A 14,446-nucleotide genomic window follows, 5' to 3' on the forward strand; every position below is an offset into this window, starting at 1 on the left:
CAAGCAAAGCAGCATTTTTTAGCACTCACTAAACGAGTTTCCTTAGTGTTTAGCAGAAACCTTTATTTCAAACAAACCATGCTTTTGCCAAGCTGGGAACACAGAGCCCTAACACTGCATTTTCACCCCATTTTCCTTTCCTAGAAATGCATTCTAGGCCTCAAGCAGGGCTTGAAACTGAAAAGTAGAGTTCAGAAAGAGATATCTTACTAAAAGCTGTAAATGGCCTTGTGTACCCCAGAAAACCTCTGCTTCCAGTGTATGGCAGGTACAGTAACAGTGATATCTTACACAGAGACTAACCCTTAGAAATATCTTTAAGTGTTCTTTATTAATGTCACAAGCCCTTGATAAAGCTGATATTCACACCCTTCTGCCACTGAAAAGGAAGGCAAGTGATTTGTACAAGATTACAGAAGATAAATGTCAAATTCAGAACACAAAACGAGCTAAAGCCTACTTAAAGAAAAAAACCTTTTTAAACAGGAACTGCTGCTATATTCATGTTACAAAGAAGCAAAATGGAGCAAAACCTGACATTATGAATTTTAAAATATGTTAATTTTGAAAAGCCATTACCGTACTAAAGGTGCACAAGGAAGAAGAAATGGTCAAAATACCTTGCTTTGTCATTTTTTTAGTACCTATAAAAGCCTTCCAGATAGCAGTATTCACTGAAAATAACCAGTCACCTGCCAAGAGGAGCCTGCTGAATTCTGAACAGTGTTAGCAGACAAGGACAGCCCTCCACATACATGGTAATTATTCTCAAAGCAGAAAAATCAGTCTCCCTAGGACAGCAATGAGAAACACTGTGCTGGTTTAAGTTATATAGATGTGGAACCAACGCTCATTTGCATAACTCGGATCCTTTAAAAAATCTCAGCAACAGTGGCATATTAACAGACTTGTGGAGGGAATTACTGAATAATGGATTTGTAAGGAAAAAACAGTCAAATAAACCCACAATTTGCAGGTTACTCTGCCTCAATCTGAAAAGGAATCACTGAGCTAAAGCTCATTTCAATATGTCATTGTCACTGTGACTGGCACTGGAGTACACACTAAGGACTATATGTGTACATACATGTCCAAAGCTTTGACTGAAAACTACTCAGTGCAGGTCTAAAAGAGTCAATTCTGGTTGAAAGACACCTTTTTTTTTTCCAAACTGCCCTTTCAAATTTCACCAACAACTGAAGACAGTTGAGAGAACTTAAACTACAGAATTGGTGCCATCCAAATAGGAACTTGTGAGAGCCACTAACCAAGGAGAGCTCTGTGTTTTGTGTGGTAGAGCAGAAAATGGAAGGTGCTGGAGAGGACAGAGCAGGCTGCAGCTGGTGCTGAACCAGAGTTATCAAAGCCTGACCTGACTCCTGCAGAATCAACTGGTGTGCCTATAAGCAGCACCCTCCAGTATTCCAGGTCAGCTATGCCTAGTATCTTGCTGAGCTGGTGAACCCTCCTGGAGCTGATGCCAAGGCAGCAGGGCACAGGGACAACTCCTTGGCTGTCAGCACACACCCAAGCCCTGCTCAGCACTTCTAGCTCAGTGCTCATCACACCAGACCTGGGCTAGTCCTACACAAACCTGCTCAGTACCTGTGCTCCCTCTCCTGCTCCTCAGTAGGAGTAAGGAGTTCACAGAGGTCAAAGGCTGTCTCTGAACTCGTGCTCCAGGAAGTAGAGAGGTGGCTAAAGGCAGGGAATGGGACAGCTGTGTCCCTTTGCACTTAGTGCAACCAGACCTAAGCTGATTCCAGGTGTGTCAGCATCTATGGTAAATCCATCCCAGAGTTCAGATTAACTACTCTGGATAACAGAGTTGGCAATAACATGCTTTAATTAATACATATGACTTTTCATATGTTCAGTTTGTTTAAATTCAACTTTTATTAGTGCTTGTCCACTCCCCAGGAAATACCCTGCTTAAGACAGCTCAGTGTCTTTAAATTAAAAAAAATCCTGAGTTTCTCTTAAGGTTACCTATTTTCACAGCAGATTGACTTGTGTAACAGTATTCCCAATAATCCTTTTTCCACAGTTAACTGTCATAGAATCACAGAATGGTTTGGGCTGGAAGATCACCTATTTCCCCTGCCATGGGCAGGGACACCTTCTACCTCTGCGCTTTCCAAGCTACAGAACCATTCCCGTTATCACTTCAGTTTTCCTGAGGCCTCAGTCTTGCAAGGAAAACCCAACCCGGAGCCTCTCAGCTCCTGCTGTGCATTCCTACCACATAACAGTCATCATTCCCACCTTCTTAACACTCCTCCTGTTCCACAGAGCAGCACGTACCTGATTGAACGGGGGGCGAGGCCCGTCACCCAACAGAGGTGTTTTCTGCTGCTGGAAGGGCAGAGGGCCCTGAGAAGGGTGAGGCCCCCTCGAAGGGTTTGGCTGTCCCTGAGGTCCTTGCATGTTTCCTTGAGGCCCCACTAAGGAGCCTTGTGGAGGTCCCTGCTGGCCCTGAGGACCGGGTGGCCCACGCAGTTCCTGTGGAGGCCCCAACATTGTACCTTGGGGCGGGGGTCCCTGCAGGCCCCGCATCTCCTGGGGGCCATGGCCTAGTAAACCACTTTGCATATGAGGACCTCTCATTTCTTGTGGATGACCCATCATCATCCCTTGTGGATTAGGTCCCTGGTTATCTCTGGGTCCTGGTGGACCCTGCATCCCTCTTGGATTAAGTCCCATCAAAGGTCCTTGGGATATAGGGCCCTGCATCCCTTGAGATCCGGGAGCTCCTTGCATGCCGTGAGGAAGAGGTCCTTGCATTCCTCGTGGACCGGGTGGCCCCTGCATTCCTTGACCTCCAGGGGGACCTTGAGGACCCAAGTGACCTTGAGGGCCAGGTGGACCCTGCGGTCCCAAATGAGTCTGAGAGCCCGGCAGGCCCTGCGGCCCCAAGTGTCCTTGAGGGCCAGCACTACCCTGGGGACCTGGAGGCCCCATTGGCCCATGGGGGCCTGGATGTCTCTGCATTCCTTGATGTCCATGTAAATCCTGAGGCCGTGGCATTCCTTGTGGAGGCCCCTGGGGACCTGGAGGTCCCTGTGGTCCCATGAACCCTTGTGGACCTCCAGCTCCTTGGTGTAATGGACCTTGGGGTCCTGGAGGTCTGAACTGTCCTTGTGGACCAGAAGGTCCCATCTGAGGCATATTCATTGGCATCTGCTGAGGTGGAAGGGGCTGCTGAAACCCTTGAGGCATCTGTGACATAGGGCCTTGCCCTGGGAAAGGCTGGGGTCCATGGAGAGATCCTCCTGGGGGCGGTGGCTGCACTTGCTCTGCTTGCTTTTGTGCAAGTCTCTCAATTTTCAATTGCTGTCCAAAAAAAAAGAGACCCAGAAAATCAAATAAGCACAGAAATATGTTACAACTAAAAATCAGAAGCCATCATTTCATTTCTCAGGAGTAAAAATGCTTTTCTTGTAGTTAACAGAAATAACTAACTAAAGAGAAATCCCTAACTGACGAGACCCACAGATCAGTGTCGGTTATCTGAGATGTGGGGGCCTCACTGAAGGTTTCCCAGCATCACACATTCAGTGCAAAATCCTCATCAGTTAGATGTCTTTTTACAAAAAGCTGAAAACAGCATTACAAAAGGAAGCTGCTCACTTTAGTGCTGAAGTCCAAATCTATCACATAGAGGACTAAAGAAAATTTGCTAATAAGTGTTTCCACACAAACCTCCAAGAGCTGTGGGTTTGTGTACTGAAGTGCTGCCATTTCCTGCTCAATCTCCGCCTGGGATTTCTTTTTCTCCTCCAGCTTAATATCCTCCTTTCTATCATTCAATGGCTCAGGTGGGGGAGGCAAAGGAACTTTATTCTGCATCCACGCCTATAAAAATTAGGAAACACAAGATTAATTATGCAGAACAACATTTATACAACACATTGTTGCATTGAAAAAGGATGTGCTGAAACACTGTGTAGTATGGATATAGTGTGGATACTTGGAAGCTAAAACCAATGCTGAATACAACTTCCACATCTTGTAACTTTTTTCCTGGTGTAGATACAAGACATAAGGGATTTAACCAAGTATTTTTATGTTTAAATTGTAATTAAACTAGCTACTGTGAAAAATGGCACTGGGTGTTGATACAGAAGTGCTGATACTGGAAATCCAAAACATTTCAACAGCCACACAACTTTTGAAGTTGGGAAAATAACAGATTATTTTGTTCCCTGTGTATCAGGTACTCACCTGCTGAAACTGAGCTGGTATTGGTTTTGCATAGGGAACTTTTTTCTGTGGCACTTTCTTTTGGTCCTTTTGCATTACTTCCTCCATTCCCCAGTCCAGTCCTGGGATTGTCATTTCAATGTCATTCGACTCATCTTTCCCTTTGGCACCAGGGGAACAAACAGTCAGAGCAGGCTTACAGAGGGATCCTTTATTATTTTTACAGCTTATTTAGCAAAAGAGATCAAGAGGTTTCCAGCTCCTCCTTCTTTACACAGGAAATACGCACAACACAGAACTTCAGAAAAAAGCATCTGTGCTCTCAAAAAATATGAAAGGAATGAAAAAAAAGTCACACAGTATCTGGATTGCTCAGTAAAATGCTTCTCCTTAGCTACTACTTACCCATCTGCTCCTGCTCCATGGCTATTTTCAATTGTTCAGGTATTCCCATGCCAGGAATAACTGCCAGGCTGTTGGGTTCCAGATCATCTAGAGAAAAAACAATAAATAGTTATACTTGGAACATTTTTCTTTACCATTTTATCCCTTTGGATTCTTACATGCTGTTACCATTAGTATCATATCCCAATAGTAAATACACATTTTACAACTGGAGGATCACTTTTTAGTTCCATGCATGAATTACAGGATAGAAAAAGAACTGCAAATTCAGATTCATAAATACATGTCAAAAGGTCAGAAACTATGCCTTTTCAGCAAAGTTACATTTAGGGTATAACAGATAACCATTCCCATTTTTGTTATAACAAATCTCTATATATTAAAACTTAAATGGGATTAAAGTAGTGCACTGTAATTAACATTCCCCAAATCAAAAGAGCAAATAATCAAAAATCTGAAGAAACAGATGAGTGGCTGAGGCCCACCCTGAGCAGCCTAAAATTACTGAAATAAGTCCTTAAGAGGGCAGTAAAGTTTGAAGATTTTAGTGAAGTTCAATAATACAGCTTTTTGTGCTGTAGTTCAGGTCTGTGGGAAGTCTTGAAGACAGCTGAAGTTTTCAGGAAGCAAAGTAAACTGGAGATATTGCCAGAGGGAGAGCCAAACCTCCTTCCTGTGATTGACAGAGCAGGTCTTACCTCCTGGAGCTGTGGAAACAGAACAAAGCTCGTTGTTGGAATGGTGATCACTGATAACATGCAGAGTAAAATTATCCTTATGAAAAGGTATCTTTGACTAGGTGGTCAGCAACACTATAATTCTGCTTCCTCACCTTACCCACAAGTGTCAGCTAATGACCTAGGTCTGTTCCTGACCCCAACCCTCTTCCTTCCACAGGGAGGAAAATTGCCTTACCATATTCCACACCATCCTCTGACATCCCAGGCAGCAGGTTCAAGTTGTAACGATCTCGCATTTTATCTCCAGGCCGATTTCTAGTCCAAAACTTGCTGCCAAAAGGAAGTTATATGATCTCAATAAAGGGTCAAGAGCATTAACAATTTTTAATCTAATTAGTTTTATGATTTTTAGTGTGCTATCTTGATTATATAAGGATTCAACTCTTACTAAATCAAGTTCAGTTCTAGATCTCACCTCTAGGTGTGAGGTTCAAACCAAAAATAAAAAAAGCCTACAAGTATCATAATGAATTATATAATTACAAGTTAGAAGATGCTTCAAAGTATAATGGGTATAAGTACAAGGCATCAACATCAGATTCTGAACAAATATATTTCTAGTCCATTCCAAAACCTTCTTGCTCAAATATATTCTTCATATGCACAAAACACACGTTCCCACACAAAACCTTACTGCATTTATGAAATGCCCCATGTTTACAGCATCTTCAACCTAAATACACAAACTACAGCCTCCAAAGAGTTTTGCAATGTGAAAAGACAGACACGACCAGCAGATGATCTGCAGAAAAAACTGCTGTCGAGATAACAATATTTCTTCAGCAAGAAACTACAATAACTCTTTTTTAAAAATTTCTTAAGGAGATTTCAGAGCTCCAACAACCCAAAATTCGAGTATTTTTTAAGGCTTCCTTAGATGAAAGACAAGAAGTTAGACTCTACCCTGTAATGTAAAACGTCAGAGCCTTCCCATTCACATAAGTTGGTGTCTCTGCTTTGGCAACTGGTTGTGTATTAGAACCATCCCATCCCGATGTATCTGTTCACTGATGCCAGGCAACTTTCTAGTTTCTAAATGTACATACATTCCCTTAGACCTTTTCTTTAGATACTTGAAATTACCTGGTGTGATCATTAGAGCCTGAACAGAGAATGTGTCCGAGGGGATGCCATGCCAGGCTCCAGATCATTCCTTCATGGGCCATTTCCATTCCACCAACCTCCTTCTCAACCCTGATGCATAAAAAAAAATTAAACAAAAAATCAGTCATACACAGCTGAATATGTGCTACAGCTACAATACAGAACTTTTGTTATTCAGTTGTTCATCCTCTATCCCATATTTTGTTAAACTTAAGCCTCTGTCATTTTTCTATTGGGTGAACTGATTGTTCCCAGTGGTTTTTAATAGGCAATTCAGTAATGTAGGGATTTTTAACTGTACATTTCAAACCAAAATAACTACAGCACCTCAGAACAAGCTTTAAGAAACTAGGAGCTTCGACCATTCATCACCCTCTCAACAAAAGGCTGGTTTTGTGCAAGCAATTGTATCCTTTAAAACACACCTGTACAGGAAAACCTCTTCATAAATGAAGCACATTAACAAAGTTCTCAGGTACAGAGAAAAACCGTACCATAACCATGCAGGTTAAATTCAGATTCGAAGGGGAAAAGGATACTTTCTGTTTAGCTTTCCCACCTGACCAACATGTTTCCAATGTGCTGATGAAAATGCCACCTACCCAACATGCCAGAACAACAAGGACCCATCAGATCCTCCGCTGGCGAACAGCCCTTCATGAACAGGATGCCAGGCCACAGCTGAAACACAAAGTAAGCCACAGTCAGAAGCCATGACACTAGGATTTCTGATGAATGGAAATCAGGACCTCAAAAGCTTTAATTTTTAATCCAAACTTAATGATAACAGTCCACATAATAAAAGAGATTCTGACCTGTGGCCTCTTTCTTATGACCCCTGAAGACCTGCAGTTCTTCTTTCAGGTTACGGATGTCAAAGAGCTTACAGAGGTGGTCACGGGAAGCTGTCAGCAGCCAGTTGCCATTGAGATTCAGTTTCACCTCCATCACTGTGTTTTTATGAGCATGTCTGCAAGCAGAGAAAGGCAGATTGTTTGCCCCAATAATTATTTTTCAGACACAGATAAAAACGTGTACTTTGCCGGTCACAAATATTCAGGTCAATAACAAAGGAGTTCAGGCTACTAAAGCAGAACACTGGGGCTTTCTGTGCAAAGGTCCTATGCTTTGATCCTGGTCTTTTGTACTTCAGAGCAACTGGTAGTGCTCCCTGAGACAGTTACTATGCATATTTCTACTGTAGCATAAGAAAGCTTTCATCAGCCAGATGAAACATCTCATTTGTTTTTCCATATTTCAATCTGAATGAGAACTGTGTGACTAGGAGGTCTACAGAGAAGGACAAAGTAAATTTAAATAAGGAATACATGAAAATCGCAATTTTCCAAGTACAGACTTGTCTCAATCTGACCTCTAGATGTTCTGGCAAGTTAAAGCACTAGCTTTATGTTTGAAGCAATTGTGTATGGCTGAAAAGATGTTAGGAAAAGAGCTAAGAAGAAAATTAAGAAAAAAATTATTTTATGAAGTTAGCTTATATTTGAGCAACTCAAAAGTCTGTGGGCAAGAACTTACAGTGTGGCAAGGCTCTGGCCAGTCTTTGGATCCCAGAACTTGATGGGTTGTTGGCTATCTTTACTTCCCGAAACAACTAATCCCTTTGTTGGATGCCAGTCAACACATTTCACATCTGCTCCATGTCCTGTTAAGAAGATAAAAACCATTCATTTTGAGATTTTACGGACACTGAAAAGACACTGAAAAATTACAGGGTAATTATAACTGTAATGTAAAACTGAATGAAAAACATCACAGAGCACAAGTCACAAAACATAAAATCAAACAAAAGAAAAACTCTTCCAAGTTATTTGTGTTGCATTCTTTTCCCAGTAATTGCTGCGAGCATCTCCTGGGACTGCAGCCTCAAATCAAGCTCACTTCACCAAGAGAAAAATTCTCTAAGAAGTTTCTGCTCAAATTGGAACTGTTCTTTAGGCTTTGGTCCTATACAGTTAGACAATATTTTAAATGTAACACTGGTGAAGCACTTGTATGGAGGTGGTGAGGGAAAATAACACTGTGACACTTTACTTTCTATGAAATACTGTAGAAATGAAAATCAGATACCTATTTCTTCCTATCTTATCAGTACTACCCTTTTGCTGTCCTGTCAGAAAATAAGCAAAGAAATTAAATAATGGACCTGAAAACTAAATTAGTATACCATGAAAAGAAACCTTATGAGATGTGACCTTTTATCAGGTCAGAAGGATTTAGGCTTTTCTAATGCTCAAGAGTTAGGAGAGAAAAACTCTTGTGATATACTTTCCTTTCAAACTGACTGACTGACCTTGATAGAGAATCAGTGCTGCTCAGATGAGCTAAAAATCTGTCAAAAAAAGCCTATTCCTGCTGCATGACAAAATGAGGTTTCTGAGCTGAACTATAGGGGTTTAGAAAAGAAAAAATGAACAATAATTTCTTTCTCCAATCTCTCTCCAAGCCAGCCCACTTCAAGGGAAAGCCAACAGTTATAGTCCATCTCAGAAAATGAGGCAGCATGCAGTGACTGAAGAAAAAAGCAAGATGAGAAAGGAAGGGCTGTCTGTAACATGAAGGCACAGAGGTTATAAAATGGCATGGAAGAATGGGAGCATGTTCCAGGAAAGACAAAGGGCTCCCATCAAGTCAGACAGCTCCCACACAGACTGCTTTAAGCAGCACAAGCTGTCTTAATAGAGATCTCACTTTGAAAAGACATTAAGAAGTAGTATTAGTTGAAATTTTTCTGAGGCCACAGAAAAACCAAATTAGAATAACCAATATACTTGTATCTTAAAATAAAAGTAAATTGCTAACACAGAGAGCACTCTCTCCATCAAGTGAGTGCAAACTTCCCCCTCTCTGGAGGAAAGGACAGACAGGCAAGAGGCTCTTGACCCAAGAAGAAATGAACACAACTTTGGTAAGTACACGGAAACAACTTTAAGAACTGACTGATGCTATGGATTAAAGAACCCCACTCTCCTCCCCCAGCCACAGCAGGCAGAATTGCCCTTGGAATATGCGGGGTTTTAGGGAAGAGCAGGAATGTCAGGTTCCAAAAATCATCAGTGTGCAGGGGTGCTCTGTGCTGCCAATAGAGGGGCACTCTAAGATGTGTTTCCCTTCTCTCTGGCTCCTCTGAAATTAGAGGTACTGTCTGTCTGGATCTGCTCTGACTAAATCTCCCTCTCAACTAAAACAGGAAGCTGAAGGCTGAACAAACCTTGCTTCCAAGGGTTTATCTGGAAGGGACAAGCCAGACAGTAGTAAGAGAGAAAATGCTCCTCCCTCCATAGTGGAGGGCAATTCATGCTTGAAGATTTCCAGCTGATGATATTCCATAGGTAATTATCCTGCAGTCCCCAGGGAAAGACAAGGGATTTTATTCAAGGGCAAAACCAGGCCCTTACAGAGAAACATTCCATTACAGTTAATAATTGATTGAACTGTATGAAAATGTGTTCAGACTAGAATACTTCAGTCCCATCATAAATATGAAATAAACAATGCCCAGGAAAACAATAAAAAACCCCTTCCCACGTGGACTGGAACAACATTGGCCTTGCTGCTCGAAATAAGGACAATTAGGAATGGAAAAGCACAGAGAGACACAGGGCTACTCTGTTTGGTGGGAAAGAGTGCATCCAGAAAATGAGTGATGCTGGTGAAAGGCCATCCCTGGGTGACAGCTCATCCTGTGCAAGGCCTGGTTTAGGCTCTTCTTCCGAGACCTAACCTGAGTTAAGCCAGCCCAAGTATGCCAGCCCAAGTATGTACCCTAAGAAGGCTCAGAATGGGCAATCTTTAACAGAGCAATTGAAGCACCCACCCTTCCAACTTCTTCAAAAGGGAGAGGCAGTGACAGACAGCACTGATGGGCTTCTGAGAGCCAGGTTTGAAAGCTGCCACCCACTAGGCCCAGACCACAAAGCTGAAAGGTAGTAAAAGATGCCAGGACACTCAGAACTTGTAACCAGAGCAGATAAACCACTGGGTACTCATCAGAAAGCTTTTGGCCATCAGCACATTAATATTAACCACAAGGACGAGAAGAAACTTCTACTATTTAAAAACATAACCATTGTAATGGTTATGTAATCATATATATGATTAAACAGATAACTGGCATTTCCTGCAGAGAGCACTCTTTCAACCATGTGCTCTGGATTAAGGCTACAGTGGGGGAAAACTGGGACCCTCCTTTGTAATCTGTCAAAGTGATCTATTCTGTCCTCAAGAGAGCCACCTAGGACAAAGCTCTACATGAAATGGGATCATTACATACACTTAGCTCTTGGTTCCTAAAGCTTTCTCAAGAGAAAATAAATTCTTCCCTACAACAAATATGCTTTAAATAAACTATTCCCAAGGGATGAACTAACTCAGAACATTTACATAACAGAAATAACTCAACAGCATCATCTAATCAGACCTTTTAAAATTTCTTTTTTAATTGAAGTAACTGACACTGTATATTGCTTCTCCTTTTTTTCTGCTGATAGATGTACACACTACTACCTATAATGAGATAGATAATGCAGAAAATACATGTAAAATAACACTCCAGAGAAAGAGCTGCCTCGCAGATTTTACTTCATAGTTGTTTTCAGTTCTTAGTTCTGGGCTAAGACCTGTGAATCAGCTTCCCCTCTGGTACAAAACCCCCTTGTCACCAAACACCATACCCAGAAAACCTTAATTCATGCAAATCCCTACAGTTTATATTCCCCATTTGCTGACAACAGCTTTGGCTCAGTAACTTCAATAGTCACACACCTCAGAACTGCAGGGTGGGAATTCCTCTCTGAACAACTCTTGCACCCTGAGGCCCTACCTGTAATGGGCACAAACCTTCTATCCCTTCCCTGTCTTGTAGGGATGCTTTATGGATAAATGAACTGAAATGTGTGAACTGTTTACAGGTCGTGGCAAGGGAAGGCCCATAAACCAACTAAAATGAAAGACTGAAGGCAAAGATTTTAGTTGGGGAACTAAACCATGAGTGAATGTCTAAGAATAAATACTAATTGTTGTTGATTTCACTTAAATTTTTTCCAACCTTTTAAAAAAATCTGCAGAAAACCAAAAGCAAGCATATGTAGTATCTTAAAGCTCAAATACAAAAGTAGTTCTCTAATGTTATTTTTCATATGCATAATAAAATGTTTTAATAGGGTGCCCTTAGTCATAATCCTATTAATTAAAATTGTTAATACTTCTAGTCAACTTCTTTCAAGGGTTGTTCTTTAAAAGACACTGAACAGAAACCCTGGTTAGTGAAAAGCATAACAAGCTATAATAAGATTGAGTAGTAGTGTTTGATCAAATCAAGTCTGTCACAAGTCTGAGAAAGTACACATATTTTTTTTTCCTCTCACACTAATTTCTGCATTTATGACTTAGTGAATATAGGGTTGGTTTGAAGCATTGTCTTCATATTACAGCCTATAACATTTATATATTTTACAATGTAACTGTACAGCAATTACAGATATATCAGGTTTATTGCTGTAGCTTAATTTTTCTCTTTTGTATCCTTTCCCCTAGGGATTAGCCCCATTCTGAAGGCACATAAATTGAAAGAGAATTTTATAAATGATACTGTAGAATTTCTAGATCCTTCTCAGCAATTATGTGGATGTATATACACATACTGAGATGCCACTCTTAAGGCAGCTTCTTACATTTTAACATCAATGTTCCAAAGAAAATGGATATTTATATCAATATATATTTTAAAGAATTAACATAATCATTTAACTACAAAAATACTGTTTCTCATTTAGAGAGAATTCTGTTTGCTTGGGTTTATTTTTTCAAAGACAAGTGGTTCTCTTATGCTGTTTTAAATAGAGAGTAAATTCAGCTGTGTATCCCCCACTTGGACTGGTCAGATCGAAGCGTTTTCGTCACCACACAGTGACCTACACAGTATGGGAAGGTGAATCCCCAAAACAACAAAAACACCTCTCAGAAGAGCAGGGTCTTTGCAGGGGATTATTTCCAAGGGATCTGCAAAGAAACATCAGGTCTTACTACCACACAAGCTAAGGCTCTCCACCTCCAAGTCGAAGATAATGGAAACAACCATGTCAGAAGAAAGGTGTTCTAAGTTTTCTACATAATTCCCTTTAACCTTACTTTTTGCTTCCAGCCTACTAAGCAATTGGATTATTCTGCCTGTTCCATTTTTATGAAAGGATTTTAAAATGTTACCTGATGGTCCCCCATTCCCCAGCAGTTCCCTGCTTCCCTGTACAGCTCACTTGGGGACCGAACACCTCACACCTACAGGAACCTGGGTACTGTCCTGATCACACCACACCATTTGGCAGCAAGGGTAATATATTTAATTCCAGTAATTCAGTGTTCTTTGCCCTATCACATTAGGTGAACTGTGCTCCTCCCAGGTGTCCTAAGAGCTCTGGCACTCCCTCTTCTCCACCCCAAGAATAAACAGCACAGAAACCCTCCCTCTGCAGACACACAGTGTGCTTATGCTTTTTAGCATAACGTGGGAGGTTGATGCATGAGAAAATAAGGGAAAAGCTCTTTTCAGTCTTCACTGGATTAAGAACAATGCCTCCCACCATGCTTTCAGATCTCTGTCCCGTGAACTCAAGTTTTATCATCCTTGGTTTGCTCACAGTCTTTCTCTAGCTCTCTGCTAGTTTAACTTGTTATCTAGAAACAGCAGAGACTGTTATATTTGATCTACCTACAGGGACTGTCTCCTAGATCATCAGTATTTCTCTAAATCAGTAGCAGAATGGGACATAATTCAGCTTTGTTTACAAATAGTCTTTTTTTTTTACACTTCTACCATCATAGTAAGTTTTCCTCCCAGACAAAAGCTCTTGTAGCAGGACAGTTCATCATCTGTGAAATCCGGTTAAGAAATAATAATAATCAGTAAACACTAACGAAACAGGTGTGATTAAACAAAATTTGTTTTCCAAGATTATCCAGAACAGGTAATAAGTGTTTCCATAAATGAGTTTAGGATTTGTATGTGCTAGTCCCAAACTTACACTGCTCAGTGAATACTCTGAGTTCTACAGAACCCTAGAAGAACTAGCAAACAAAGTTTAAACAATGCTAGTTGTGTGCTTGCACAGCTTGGTAATGGCAAATGCACTGTAAAGAATAATGAGTAAAGGTGGTTGTATTACATGTAATTACCAGTAAAGGCATGCAGTGATCTGAACTCTTTACATCTGTGGAAATTCAATTACAGTATCTTCTGTAAGGGCTTAAAGCGAGGGGAAAAAATGCAGCTGGGTCCCAGTGTATGTGGGAACTGGTCATGCTGGGTTCAGTCTTTAACTACTCACATGTTAAACTTAGAGGGAATTTTTAATTCTTCCATTCACTGAAGCAGAGCACTTCCTAAAGTTGAAATTAATTGCTTCGAACAGAAAGAAAAATTACAGAGCTGAAGATGTCTGCTGTCTGAGATTTGTGGTGTCAGGTCCTTTCTTTTTTAATCATTGAGTATGTTCATGCTTGAGTCTACACACACTCTAGAGACACCTTTCCTTTTAGACGCATTTGCTTTTCTGTAACTCCTGGATTTGTTTCTGAGTGTTATCATTACTTACACCCAATCAGGTTATTTATGCTGTTATCATTACTTACACCCCATCAGGTTATTTATGCTGTAAAACATGTCAGCACTGAACAAGTCTGAGAGCAGGTTGTGCAACAGCACAGCACTGGGACCAGCATCTGTAACATGTGAAGACTGTTTAACGTTCTCTCAGAAGTGAGAACTGAGAAAAATCAACTAACTATCCACGTTTCACAATTTCTAAGCATAATACATGGCTAAAGTCATATCTAGATTGACCACAGATAATTATCATCAAAAAGTTATTTTAGTATGTGAAAATATTATAAAATTTTTTACTAATTTTGCTTAATCAGTGTCCAGATTTTTTAACTTACCACCAGTTTCATGCACTTACCAAAGCCACCTATTTAAATCA

General features: G+C 40.8%; 1 protein-coding gene across 1 annotated transcript in view; it reads right to left on the reverse strand.

The window, feature by feature from the left end:
- Positions 1–14,446, reverse strand: part of WDR33 (WD repeat domain 33) — a 69,448-nt gene that overhangs the window by 10,549 nt on the left and 44,453 nt on the right. The window contains exons 8-17 of the mRNA XM_064666923.1: positions 7,989–8,115; positions 7,268–7,422; positions 7,055–7,133; positions 6,432–6,542; positions 5,524–5,618; positions 5,307–5,315; positions 4,609–4,695; positions 4,225–4,364; positions 3,703–3,855; positions 2,305–3,333 (exon numbers count right to left, since the gene is read on the reverse strand). Of these exons, the coding sequence (XP_064522993.1) occupies positions 2,305–3,333; positions 3,703–3,855; positions 4,225–4,364; positions 4,609–4,695; positions 5,307–5,315; positions 5,524–5,618; positions 6,432–6,542; positions 7,055–7,133; positions 7,268–7,422; positions 7,989–8,115 (1,985 nt within the window). The remainder of the gene's footprint in view (positions 1–2,304; positions 3,334–3,702; positions 3,856–4,224; positions 4,365–4,608; positions 4,696–5,306; positions 5,316–5,523; positions 5,619–6,431; positions 6,543–7,054; positions 7,134–7,267; positions 7,423–7,988; positions 8,116–14,446) is intronic.

This window comes from Pseudopipra pipra, chromosome 10 (genome assembly GCF_036250125.1).
Source record: "Pseudopipra pipra isolate bDixPip1 chromosome 10, bDixPip1.hap1, whole genome shotgun sequence".
Classification (NCBI taxonomy): Eukaryota; Metazoa; Chordata; class Aves; order Passeriformes; family Pipridae; genus Pseudopipra; species Pseudopipra pipra.